This window comes from Nerophis lumbriciformis, linkage group LG10 (genome assembly GCF_033978685.3).
Source record: "Nerophis lumbriciformis linkage group LG10, RoL_Nlum_v2.1, whole genome shotgun sequence".
NCBI lineage: Eukaryota > Metazoa > Chordata > Actinopteri > Syngnathiformes > Syngnathidae > Nerophis > Nerophis lumbriciformis.
Genome location: NC_084557.2, coordinates 33137675 through 33151763, shown reverse-complemented (window position 1 = coordinate 33151763; position 14089 = coordinate 33137675). Strand labels below are relative to the sequence as shown.

Here is a 14089-nt window from a genome sequence, read left to right as displayed (position 1 = left end):
CAGCACACACTATGTGTTTTACAGTCCTTCTTTTGAGGGCAGAACTGACATCTCTTTCTCTTACTTGCCCTAGCTGGGGAAGTGGCTGTGGTAGCTGGATCCTCAGGTTGATCAGGAGCTCCTGCCCTCTGAATAGCTTTCACAACTGCTGCTGAGGCTTCTGTGCGGTGGACATAGTTCCTTCTTTCAATGAGTGGAATTACAAGTGCCTTTCCCAGCTTCTCCAGGAACACCCTCCTCTTGTTCTGCTTATGAGACATCCAGGTCGGGTTGATCTCTCTCCAAATCACAAAGGCAGTGTAGGCGGAAACATCAATAATGTTGTGGAAGATGACCAGGGGCCAGCGGGCAGTCATCGTTCTGCAGCTGTATGTTCCAATCACTTTATCTAGGTTGTCCACACCTCTCTTGTTGCGGTTGTAGTCTAGGAAGATGACTGGCTTCCTGTCCTCACGATCGCTAACGTCACCATCTGTGTGCAGTGTGCTCAGAAGAACTACATTGTCCCAGACCTCTCTTATGGCTGCAAGTTTGTCTGTCACAAGTCTTGCTGGTCTTGACTCACGGTCATCAAATCGTATCAGTTTTGAGTAAGTGTGAAAGAGTTTGAGTGGCATTGTGGCTCGGAAAATTGGCCTTCCACTCCCTGCATCTCATAGACTAGTTGCAGCCTCACCTCGGGACCTGTATACACCGGCTAAGACTAGCAGTCCTGAGTAGGCCTGCAGGTCAGTCTCATCCATCTTTTTCCAGCTGTCTCCATATTTGCGAAAACCCTCCAAATTTGTCATCTCCAGGATTGTTTTTTCAATTGCTGGTGTGATAAACCCGAAGAATGTAGAGACAATGTCATGGGCATGAGAAACTGCATACCTTGTGGGTCCTGGGGTCATTTTTATGATGTTTTGTTCTGGCATGCCTGCCTTGATGGTAACATGCTGCTGAGGACTAGGGATGTCCCGATCCAGGTTTTTGCACTTTCGATCCGATACCGATATTGTTTTTGCATTTCCGATTCGATACCGATACTAACCGATACCGATACTGACCGATACTGGCCTATCCGAGCATATATTAAAGTTTAAAGTTATTTAGCCTACTTAGTTGTCAGAATCATGTTGAAAAGGGTTTTAGTACTCTTGATAACAACTAGCCAGCTGAATTAGGGGAGTTTGAATAATACACAATGGTTGGTAACAAGAAACTGACCTGTTTATTCAAGGATAAACACAAAATAGACAAAATTATACATGACAAGCAGAAATGGCATCATTGAACTAGGGCTGGGCGATATGGCCTTTTTTTAATATTGCGATATTTTAAGGCCATATTGCGATACACAATATATATCTCAATATTTTGCCTTAGCCTTGAATGAACACTTGATGCATATAATCACAGCAGTATGATGATTCTATGTGTTTTGATTGATTGAGACTTTTATTAGTAGGTTGCACAGTGAAGTACATATTCCGTACAATTGACCACTAAATGGTAACACCCCAATAAGTTTTTCAACTTGTTTAAGTCGGGGTCCACTTAAATTGATTCATGATACAGATATATACTATCAGATATATACTATCATCATAATACAGTCATCACACAAGATAATCACATTGAATTATTTACATTATTTATAATCCAGGGTGTGGAGGGGGGCGCCTGATGTAAGTGTCAAAAAGACAGCCAAAAGAGTTTGATATGAGAATAAATCGAAAGTTAAAATATAGGGTAGAAATGCACCCATTTGCAGGAAATGTAGTCTTGATTTTCAAAATGTTCTTTCAAGGCTTGCATGTCTACATTAAAACATTCTTCTTCATACTGCATTAATATATGCTACTTTTAAACTTTCATGCAGAGAAGGAAATCACAACTAAAACAATCACTAATTTTTTCATACGGTGTTGATGTGGAAATGTTTGCCTCTGCATTTTGATGGTGTGGACGTGTGGCACCGAATGGAGATAAGCGTCTCGACAGACGTAACAATATTTGAACAATGATGACGAAAACTGTTTTCTCTGTCGTGTCCGTGTGTCGAAAATTGTTATGCGCTTATTTTTTTATTTGATTTTGTGCGTGGCATAGATTTGCTATGCGCAGAGGACGCTTAAACAGTGCGCAATTGCACAGGCGAGCACCTTAGAGGGAGCGTTGCTCGCACGGCTAGGCTAGCATCACAGCTAACGTTAGCCATGCTGCTACCTCTCTGCTCGGGGAGGACGTATACGTATGTGACGTATGACGTGACAGTATGTGACGTATGTCGTGACAGTATGTGACGTGTGTAAGAAGGTGCACTTGCTGTCTGTGAGAGGGAGACACAGGAAAGAGTGAGAAGAGCCTGTCGTGTAATGCCAGCAGCTAAAAGCAACTGCGTGAGAATTCACAGACCTGTGGATGTGTTGAAGGTGTGCTGGAAAATGCGGAACGGAAATTACGGAGCAGCAGAAAAGTGGAATGTATTATTTAAATCGGTGCGTTGGAAAACACGGACCGGAGTTTTTTTTTAAACTGGATCTGGATCGGTATTTTCCCATGCCTTGCCGATACGCAATTTTGGCAAATATCGGCAGCCGATCCGATCCAAATATCGGATCGGGACATCCCTACTGAGGACCATGTTATTTTGCCATTTTTTGAAAGGAAAGTCTCTCTTTCAGCTTCAGGGTTTTCTTCTTCTGAAGATGATTCATCATGCTCTGAGTTGTATTCCTCCCCATCTTCTTCTTCTGATACATCCTCCACTTCCTCTTCTGAATCAGAGTTGTCTTGCTGGACATCTGAAAAAATTAGCTCTAGAGCCTCTTCAGCGGTATAACACACACTCATGGCTTCAGCACAGACATAATTTGGGGCCCTGTGATCTGCAGCACCTTTATAATCTCTGGAAATCCACAGAAAAAGAGCTCTGCTACTGATGGACTATAACAACTAAAACATTGTAACATTCTGTGATGTATAAATAACTCTGTGACTTTGATTTCAACACTTTGTGACTCACGGGTAATTTTGACCCGAAGACAACAGGAGGGTTAAACCACTCTTAAGTTGAGGTACCACTGGGTACCTCAAGTACATGGGTACTTACCATTGTAAGTACCCATGTTTTCTAAATGGTGTCCTTTTATTGTACCAGATCATTAAAAGTATTAACTCTTCTTTTCTCAAACAGTTGTTCAGTAATTCTGTGTGTATGTGTATGTGTGTGTGTGTGTGTGTGTGTGTGTGTGTGCGTGCGTGTGTGTTTTGCAGGGCTTCTGTTTGTCATCGTTAATGACCATCTGACTTTGGCCTTGAAGTCTTTTACTGGGCAAGTAGAGCGGGAGGCAGCGACAGGGAGAGGGCGGGAGCAGAAGGGAAGCCTATTCACTCCGAGAAGGACATAGGAGAGGAAGGGGAACAGCACGAACAGAGGATGGATGGACAGAGGGAGGGAACGTCTGTGTGTGTGTGTGTGTACGTGTTGGGGAGTTCTTAAAAAGAGGGGGCCAGAGAGAAGGATGTGTGCCGCGGGGTTAGTGAAGGATGATAATTCAACGTTAAGCCTCCTAGAAAGACCAGCTGGCCCCTCTGGAGTCAGATGTCAGCCTCCACAGCCAGGACTTGCTCTGTGTGTGCGAGTGTGTGTGTATGTGTGTGTGTTGGCAGTCATGCATGTATGTACATGTATATGTGTGCGTGTTGTTGTCAGTGGCAGCGTTTGACTGCTGGAAGGAAAACACCTGCACGAGGAGCTGTAGATTTTATCAGACTAAGCTGCCTATCTCAGTGAGTGTGATTGGTCAGATCACACACACACACACACACACACAGGCATTGTACACTTACACACACACATGCACGGATGCGCACACACACACGCCATCTGCTAGTTGGTTAGGGCTATTGTTGTGCACCATTTGGGTTGTGTGTTGAGGTTTGGCTTTGTGCTGATCTTGACCACCAGTCAGCCAGCTGGCCTGAGTTTGATTTCCACTTGATTGGAATAGAAAGAACACTAGTGCATCAACCAAACAGTATACAAACTCCCACATTTCACTAGTATGCAAACTATGTGGAAGATAAGGACATCCAACTGCCCCATTCAACATTTCCGAACTTTAAAAGGTGTTGTCGATGTGAACGCACGCTTCATCGTCTCTGGTTCCTTAGGCCACGCTAATCTAAACTAGCCAGGTCATGCTGTGCTCCCTATTAAATGGGTTGAATTATTCAGCATTGTCAGAGTGTGTGTGTGTGTGTGTGTGTGTGTGTGTGTGTGTGTGTGTGTGTTTGTGTGTGTGTGTGTGTGTGTTCTTGTATTTCTACCCTTCTTGAGACACTACAAAGGAAAAGTATGTTCAATATGAGGACCGGTGCACAAGTTAGGACATAAATCATGGTCCCAATACGGAAAACCATTGCATCTAATAGAGAATGTCTCATTTGTACCCCTGGTGGTCAAAATGAGGGTGGTCCCAAAAAGGATTTTTCAAATTGACCGTTTGTCGCTTTTAAAAGTGCTTTCCCTCTGGTACATATGAAATAACAAGTGTGTGTAAAAAATTTGAAGTGCTGCCCCTTTGGCCAACGTATGTAATAACAAGTGTGTGTAAGACATTAAAATGCACCCCCTTTGGCCAAAATGTATACAAAAAATCTAATAAATATGTATATAGAGACATACTGTAATAACTTGAAGTAAATAATGTAGATTAAACAAAAAATTCAACAACAAAAACTAAATGAACTAAAAGCAGTCTTTTTCTCACAATGTGTCGACTTTTTTCTTATACAATTGGGAACAATTTCTCATATTCTTTCTGTTACTGCAATATTGCAATATTTTCTCGTAAAAGTATTACTTTTTAATGCAAAATGGTGACATTTGTCATATAAAGTTCTGACTTATCACAATATTGCAAATGTTTTGGTTCTTGTAAAATAGTGACTTTTTTGAGTGAAATTGTTACTTTTGTCATAATTTTGCCAACTAAAAATTCTGATTATTATTATAATATTACCAAACTTAAAACTTTCTTATATAATTGTGACTTTTGTCGTGTAAAATTCCAACTTATATCATAATATTGCACAAATGTTCAGTTTCTCTTGTAAAATGTAGACTTGCGTTGAGTAAAATGACAACTTTTTTTTTAATACTGCCACAATTCTTACAAGTTTTTCTTGTGAAATTGTGACCTTTTTCTTGTGAAATTCCAACTCATTTTTCACAACAAGCTTTTTTATATTTGTATAGTATGTATATATTATTCATGTTGTAAATACAAATCTTTATATATCTAGAAAGGGTGGTCCTAAAGAGGTAGGCATTTTTCGGAGGTCTCAAGAAGGTAACAAATACAAGAGTGTGTGTGTGTGTGTGTGTGTGTGTGTGTCTGTGTCTGTGTGTGTGTGTGTGTGTGTGTGTGCGCGCACATGTGCACTCATGTAAGCATGGTTACAGCTGGCCTGCTGCTTTCTTTAATCAGGAGATGGCCAGTCTGCATGAATGCCTGTATTGTTGGGTCATGTGTATTCAGAGCCACGGTGTGTTTGATTGTAAGAGCGTGATTGTGTAAGTGTGTGCGTGCGCGCATGTGTGTGTGGGACTCAACAGGGGTATGGTGATCACAGCGCTACTATGCGAGGCTGCATGTCACAGTGTCACCAGGTCAATAGTGCTAAATTGCGCTATTTATTGCCAGAGTCATGTGATTTCTGATTGGGGAAGTAAAGACCATTCAAATGTGGTTGTGTTTGTGTGATTTTTGCATACAGACAAGTTCGCCTCTTACATATTTCCTCAATGTGCCATTTGTCTTTGCGGTGTAGGTCGAAACGAGTTGATAGCCAGATACATCAAACTCCGCACAGGAAAAACACGGACAAGAAAACAGGTATGAATAGAAGATTGTGTTCAAATCTATCTTGTTATGTCTATTGAGTAATTTTAATATATATATATGTTTTCATATACATAAGTAATATATATGAAATTAATGAACAATTTGGTAAAATTGCTCATAGCTTGTTTTCATATGTATACAGTATATATTAGATGACATTATTAATTAAAAGTTATAAAATAATACCTCAGTCATTTACCCAGTAGAGGTTATTCCTGCTATTTTCAAATGCTGTACCGGTAAATAGATGTCTCTGTTGTTGGGGGAGTAGTATGTGTGTGTGTGTGTGTTGGTGCGTGCACGTAAAGAGTCCTTTCATAACCATGGTAACCTGCTGTTGTTGTTTCCTCCTGTCTTTCTATTTGCTGTTACTGCGCAGTCCACTCTGCCGTACGCTACTCTGTTCTACAACAGCACTGTCATCTCATTTGCTCTGCTCAAATTTACTCTCCTTACCTCTCTTCTCCTCTCCCAGGTATCAAGTCATATCCAGGTCTTAGCCAGAAGAAAATCAAGGGAGTTTCAATCCAAAATAAAGGTATAACTAAGGCTGTGAGAATGACACACAATACATTAAATGTGTTTTTAAATGTACACGTGCTGAGAAACCCACCTGACAACCTTCCTATTGCATCTTAACTTTTTATAGTGAAATGAAATGACGCTGAGAATAATACAATACTCAAATCCTCTGAGAGCGGACTTAGCCAGACTGCCTCGAGGTCATGATAAAATGTTTCATGCCAACAAAGCAAAAAAAGGCGCTCACTACTTATGGTTTGCGTGTATTGAAACACGTGCAAACTTGATATGGCACGCAAAGCTGTTCTACTAAACTTGTGTGCAGAGGATTGCGTCTCTTAAGTGAGCAAAATAGAGAGCGCAATTCATTTAGTGTATCCGTCTTCATGAATATGCAGAATATATTTATATATACTTTATTTAGTACGTTTAGAAACAACGTACAAACTGGAAGCTGCACAGAAATAGCTGCGAGAAGAGGGGATCGTGCTGCAGTTCCGTTCCGATGCAGTCAGGTTCTGACATTATCAATCTGTCAAAATCTGTCTATTTAGCAATATCATTTTATAGCTGCTGTAGGGGTTAATTGAAGCTGATTCAATTGATGCCTTTTGGTGTCTCCTGGCGTTCTTTTCAGTTTTCTATATATTTGAATACGCAATATGCATTTTGTTGCCTCTGGAACAGTCCAGTACACACTCACAGTTAGTGACAGCATCTTCTATGCAGAGCGTACCTTCAGTTTGCTAAAAAAGTATGTTTTGTTGTACAAACCCCGTTTCCATATGAGTTGGGAAATTGTGTTAGATGTAAATATAAACGGAATGCAATGATTTGCAAATCATTTTCAACCCATATTCAACCCATTGGCCGTCGATCCCTCAGGCTGTACTGCATCAACAAGCGACATAAGTGTGTAAAGGATATCACCACATGGGCTCAGGAACACTTCAGAAAAACACTGTCAGTAACTACAGTTGGTCGCTACAGCTGTAAGTGCAAGTTAAAACTCTCCTATGCAAGGCAAAAACTGTTTATCAACAACACCCAAAAACGCAGTCGGCTTCGCTGGGCCTGAGCTCATCTAAGATGGACTGATACAAAGTGGAAAAGTGTTCTGTGGTCTGACGAGTCCACATTTCAAATAGTTTTTGGAAACTGTGGACGTCGTGTCCTCTGGACCACAGAGAAAAAGAACCACCCGGATTGTTATAAGCGCAAAGTTGAAAAGCCAGCATCTGTGATGGTATGGGGGTGTATTAGTGCCCAAGACATGGGTAACTTACACATCTGTGAAGGCGCCATTAATGCTGAAAGGTACATACAGGTTTTGGAGCAACATATGTTGCCATCCAAGCAAGGTTACCATGGACGCCCCTGCTTATTTCAGAAAGACAATGCCAAGCCACGTGTTACATCAACGTGGCTTCATAGTAAAAGAGTGTGTGTACTAGACTGGCCTGCCTGTAGTCCAGACCTGTCTCCCATTGAAAATGTGTGGCGCATTATGAAGCCTAAAATACCACAACTGAGACCCCCGGACTGTTGAACAACTTAAGCTGTACATCAAGCAAGAATGGGAAAGAATTCCACCTGAGAAGCTTAAAAAATGTGTCTCCTCAGTTCCCAAACGTTTACTGAGTGTTGTTAAAAGGAAAGGCCATGTAACACAGTGGTGAACATGCCCTTTCTCAACTACTTTGGCACGTGTTGCAGCCATAAAATTCTAAGTTAATTAGTATTTGCAAAAAAAAAAAAAAAGTTTATGAGTTTTAACATCAAATATCTTGTCTTTGTAGTGTATTCAATTGAATATGGGGTGAAAAGGATTTGCAAATCATTGTATTCCGTTTATATTTACATCCAACACAATTTCCCAACTCACATGGAAACGAGGTTTGTAGATGTACCAGAGGACTGCTTTTAAAATACACAGTAAAAGTAGTACATATCTCCTGCATGTTTGAAAATATAGCAAAACGCCGCAGGTAGGAGCATAATGATAACATGAATGTGCAGTAAATGAGTGTTTCAATGGTGAAAGCTGGTATAGTACATAAGTGCAAAAACCTAATTTGTAGAGGGGGGGGTCTGCACCAGAGATCAATTGTACAAACCCCGTTTCCATATGAGTTGGGAAATTGTGTTAGATGTAAATATAAATGGAATACAATGATTTGCAAATCCTTTTCAACCCATATTCAATTGAATGCACTACAAAGACAAGATATTTGATGTTCAAACTCATAAACTTTATTTTTTTTTGCAAATAAGTGTTTGATGAGAATTCCTCAACTTTATCAGTATTTATTGACACCTTTCCCAACTTCTTTGTCACGTGTTGCTGGCATCAAATTCTAAAGTTAATGGTTATTTGCAAAAAAAAAAAGTTTATCAGTTTGAACATCAAATATGTTGTCTTTGTAGCATATTCAACTGAATATGGGTTGAAAGTGATTCGCAAATCATTGTATTCCGTTTATATTTACATCTAACACAATTTCCCAACTCATATGGAAACGGGGTTTGTACAAACAGACATAGTAGATCACATGCAACACTCCCACTACACACAATTTTATGGTTTTCACACAGTGTTTAGCATGTGCTTATTAGATCAGGCCCAAAATGCGCTAGCTCGATGCTACTTTACATTGGATTTACCACAGCCATTCTACCGATTAAGAGCAGCGATTTTACATGGTGATTTAATCACCCCCAAGTTTGGCAATGAGAACTACAATTAAGATAAACGTTACAATCAAACAGCTGGTGTGTAATAGGTACACTATTTACAGTTTAAACACTTTGTTGGGTTCAACAAAAATAAAGACCGGTACTTTAAACTCAATGGCAAAGGCTACTTACTAGCTAGGCAACACATTGTAGTCTACACGCTAATGCACTGCCATCTAACGTCTTGGAAGTGCAACTGCATGCAAAGTTGACTATATAATACAGTACAGTACAGTACAGTAATGGCAAATCAGACACAAAAGTGTAAGAAACATGATAACAGGATAGTATGTTAAATGTTAATACAAATAATTAATCTTTTTTGTGTGTGTGTGTGTATGTATAAATATGAATACCTCTGACGGTATGGGGACAAAAAAACAGGTATCCTAAAGGGAAACCTTTTTAAATGATGGTAATGATGGTATCCATCCTTATTTAAAACTAATATATTTTTCCAAAAACTAAATCTGGTTTAGTGTTCCTTAGGATGACATTTTCATACAGCATGATTATAAAACATTATTACCTTAAAGTATGATTCACATTCAGAATTTTCCATCCTTCTATATATGGTAGTTGGAGTTGCAGACAACTTCATTACTGCTAAATAGCAGTTTTCAGTAATGTCACAGAAGATGCAGGATTTGCTTTAACATTTAAGTGGTGAAACTTCCTATAAGAGGACAGCTGTAGTGCTGTATTCTGAGGATCATGTCATATTTAATTTGAACTTTTTTTTTTAAAATGGTCCTCAGTAGTCACGTACAAATTTGTGTGAATTATGCAAAATTATTAACAATTGGTCCCCATGAACCATATTAACTCTTTTTCCCCAGGGTCCCCAGTAAGAATGATGAGCACATTACTTCATCAATCCAAAGATTTAAAGACGTGTATGAGCTAACTGGGCAGTGGCCCTTTTACCAAAATTTTTTTATGCCTCTACAACCTGTAGAAAGGGTGGTCCCCACAAGTGATGATTAAAAACTTGGTCCCCATTCCAAATGATAACCAGTATGTGTGTGTGTGTGTGTGTGTGTGTGTGTGTGTGTGTGTGTGTGTGTGTGTGTGTGTGTGTGTGTGTGTGTGTGTGTGTGTGTGTGTGTGTATCAGGGTATATTTTAGTGCTCGGAATCTTTGGGCACCTCACGATTCAATTACAATTAAGATTCAGGAGCTACGATTCAATTAAAAATGTATTATTGATACATCCTTAATTTATGTATATTGATGCAGTTTTACATTTCATTTTGTTTCACTAAACAAGCGTTTATCACATGCAACTTTAAAAAACAGTGCATTTGCAACAAGAAACAGTTAAATTAATTCCCACATTCATTAAATTAATGGAAGTGTGTGCAAAACTGGAACATAGGTGCCCTAAAATAAAGGAGCTAGTCAGATCACTCGTTGAAGTGGCTCGCTGCAGTCAGTTAAATTTTAGAACTGTGCATTAGTTGTCTTACAATAAATTGATCGATTATTAAAGTTTACTAATCGATTTTATAATGGCCCATGTCCGAATTGGGATGCATCTAAAAATCAATTATTTCCCCCACCTTTAGTGTATATGTATATGTAAATATATGGTCTGTGTGTGCGTGCATATATTTTATTTTTTATTTTATTTTTTTGTAGGATCACAATGCCAAGGAGAAAGCTCTGCAGAGCATTTCGTCCATGTCCTCTTCTCAGATTGTCTCAGCCACCGCAATACACAGCAAACTGCTACCTGGAATAGTGCGGGCCAACTTTCCTAACACACAGGTAAAACACGTGATTATGCATTGCTGGGTTCCAATAGGAATTTTGTAAAAAGTTATTCTCGAGTTCCTAAAATAACCCATCATGCAAGGAAAACAGTTGAAGTAACCAAACAACGCAGAGAAAGGTTACTGCTGTGTAGAACCTTGACAACACGATCACATTTGCAGTGACCACTTTGTTTATGTCTAAATAAACTAAAAAATAAACAGTAAATGCCTGTTTATGATTTATTAACTTTTTAATTTCCATATACTTACATTTGAGCAGTTTTCTTTAGAAACTTGGACATGGAATTAATTGTGTTGTTTTTAAGTGCATACGGTGCAATGTTTAACGTCAAGAAAACCTTGATTTTTGTGTTGAATCTGTTAATAAAGCAGATTAATACATCTCTTGTAAACTGTATATTCAGTAGCAAAGACAGTAGCTTAATATAGTTGGGTAATAGGGGAGTCACTTACAAATGTAATGAGACAAAACATTAACTTTACACTATTAAAACAGCCACAGATGCTGAATAATAGATGAGTGCAAAATATTTGGCTTGCAACTGTAGAGGAACTGCAAAAACTAAATGTATACAGTATATATATGTAATATGCAAATTGCTTGAACACAAATAAATAAATTGAACTGTCAATATCATTATTTTAGGCCTTGGCGATATGGCCTAAAAATATAATTACATTTTTTCACAAAAAATTAGATTTCAGATTTTTTTCCCTACTTTAAAATAAACAAACATTGCATACAAATAAAAGAGATAATTCTAAACATTTTAAAATGTTTATTTAATAAAAAACTAGTAGTTTGAAATGACACTGAATACACTGCATCTCACTCTTGGCAAGATTCTAATTTGTATGTTGTTTTTTTTAGACCAGATATAAATTGTACTTTTTATGGAACAATTTTCCAATAATTAAGTTAAGAGCTTCCCTTAGGAAGCAATACTTCTGCTTTCATAGAATACTTTTAACAAAAATGTGGCATTTCACATACAAATCATCTCCAACATTGAAGTCAATAAAGTGCAAACTTCAAACTTCCGTCTTGAATAACATACTTCTGTAAATAAAAATATTGTATTAAACATTCTATCCAAATAAATAATGAAGTAAAACATTGAGAGGACTTTAGTTTGTTTCAGTAAATGGATAAAGTAAACGCAGCCTTTTTCATTCACACTTCTTGGTGGTGTGCAAAATGACTGCTTTAGTGATCGCTCGAGGCATTGTGCTTCTTTCTCATCATACATGGTGTCATCATACACACCTGGTGTAAATGATTCTACCATAGTAAGGTGATTTTTAGCCCTGTGTTTTTTGTTGTTGTTGCTCTTATTCTCCTCGTAAAGATTTGTATATACTGCACTGGGCTTGAGGCTTCGGTTTCAGATGCTGGAATAAATTAGTTGTGCTGCTGCCTTTTTTAAACAAACGTTGCACTGTGCAGTCACTTGTTCCATGCCTGTTGCCGCAAAACCAATGTACTGATAACACTTTTTTTTTCCTTGGGAACAATTGTCTTGCTCTTGTTAACATTCGCATGTTTTGATGTTTTGCTATGTGTACGGCTACGGAACTTGGAGGGGAGGGAACAGGTGGTAGAGGTGAACGGCACCGTGTCCCCCCCCTCTCAGTGAGCTGTGGAGTCCCCCAAGGCAGTATATTGGGGCCTTTACTGTTCCTAATATACATAAACGACTTGTCATCAGCATGCGACTGTGAATTGTTCTTGATTGCGGATGACTCGGCCCTGCTGGTATCAGACAAGGACAAGTCACAGGTGGAGAAAATCTTCAGTGCTGAACTCTGTAGAACTTGCACCTGGCTCGCTGACAACAAGCTATCCATACACTTGGGTAAAACGGAATCCATCCTGTTTGGGTCCCACATCAACCTTAAGAAAGTCAATGACTTCACTATAAAAGTGGGTGACATTGTTATCACCGGGAAAGATGAGGTCACCTACCTAGGTTCCATTCTAGAGGCTAATCTTTCCTGTGATAACATGGCAACCAAGGTAATCAAAAAGGTCAACCAACGAACGAGGTTTCTCTATAGAATTTCCTCTCTGGTCAACAAAAGCACCATGAGGATTCTAGCGGGAACTCTCATTCAACCCTTTTTCGATTACGCATGCACCTCCTGGTACCCTAGCACCTCCAAAACCCTCAAAGCTAGACTCCAAACATCCCAGAACAAGCTAGTCAGATTACTTCTAGACCTCCACCCCAGATCACACCTCACTCCTACCCACTTCTCCAAAGTGGGCTGGCTCAGGGTGGAGGACAGAGTAAAACAACTTGCACTGAGCCTAGTCTATAAAATACGCTTCTCTTTCTATGCCATATCAATGTGGAATGCGCTCCCAACAGGTATAAAAGAAAGGGCATCTCTATCCTCCTTCAAAACCGCAATAAAAGTACACCTCCAGGCAACTTCAACCCTAAACTAACACCCTCCCCGGATTGTTAATAATCAAATGTAAACAATCAAATGCAGATATTTTTCTTATGCCTTCTGATCTCTCTCTCTCTCTCACTCTCTCTCTCTCTCTATGTCCACTACTTGCTGTACATATCCTACCAAGTCAGTCCTACACTGTTTCAATATCCATTTCTCTGTTCTCAATTGTTGATGACTGATGATAACAACCAAACCTAACCCCCCCCCCCCCCCCCCCCCCCCCACACACACACACACACCCCGAATTGTAAATAATGTAAATAATTCAATGTATACACCCTGATGATTATCTTGTGTGATGACTGTGTTATGATGATAGTATATATGTTAGTATCTATCTGTATCATGAATCAATTTAAGTGGACCCCAACTTAAACAAGTTGAAAAACTTATTCGGGTGTTACCATTTAGTGGTCAATTGTACGGAATATGAACTTCACTGTGCAATCTACTAATAAAAGTCTCAATCAATCAATCAATCAATCAATCAAATAACTAATGGGACGGCGCAAGCTATGGAAGCTCCTGAGGGGCAAAAAGTATGCCGGAGCAAGGGGAGAAAAAAAATGATTTTTTTATTTTTGAATTGTCTGCAACAAAAATCTTGACTATATTGATCAAATCGATATATCGCCCAGGCCTAAAATATTCATCAAAAACGTACTTACCCATGAACAAATAAGTCCAACATTG

At 39.1% G+C, this 14089-nt stretch overlaps 1 protein-coding gene across 1 annotated transcript in view; it reads left to right on the top strand.

Moving 5' to 3' along the window:
* LOC133612411 (transcriptional enhancer factor TEF-1-like) overlaps window positions 1–14089 on the top strand; it is a 146895-nt gene that overhangs the window by 100227 nt on the left and 32579 nt on the right. The window contains exons 3-5 of the mRNA XM_061969801.2: window positions 5824–5888; window positions 6373–6435; window positions 10797–10925. Of these exons, the coding sequence (XP_061825785.1) occupies window positions 5824–5888; window positions 6373–6435; window positions 10797–10925 (257 nt within the window). The remainder of the gene's footprint in view (window positions 1–5823; window positions 5889–6372; window positions 6436–10796; window positions 10926–14089) is intronic.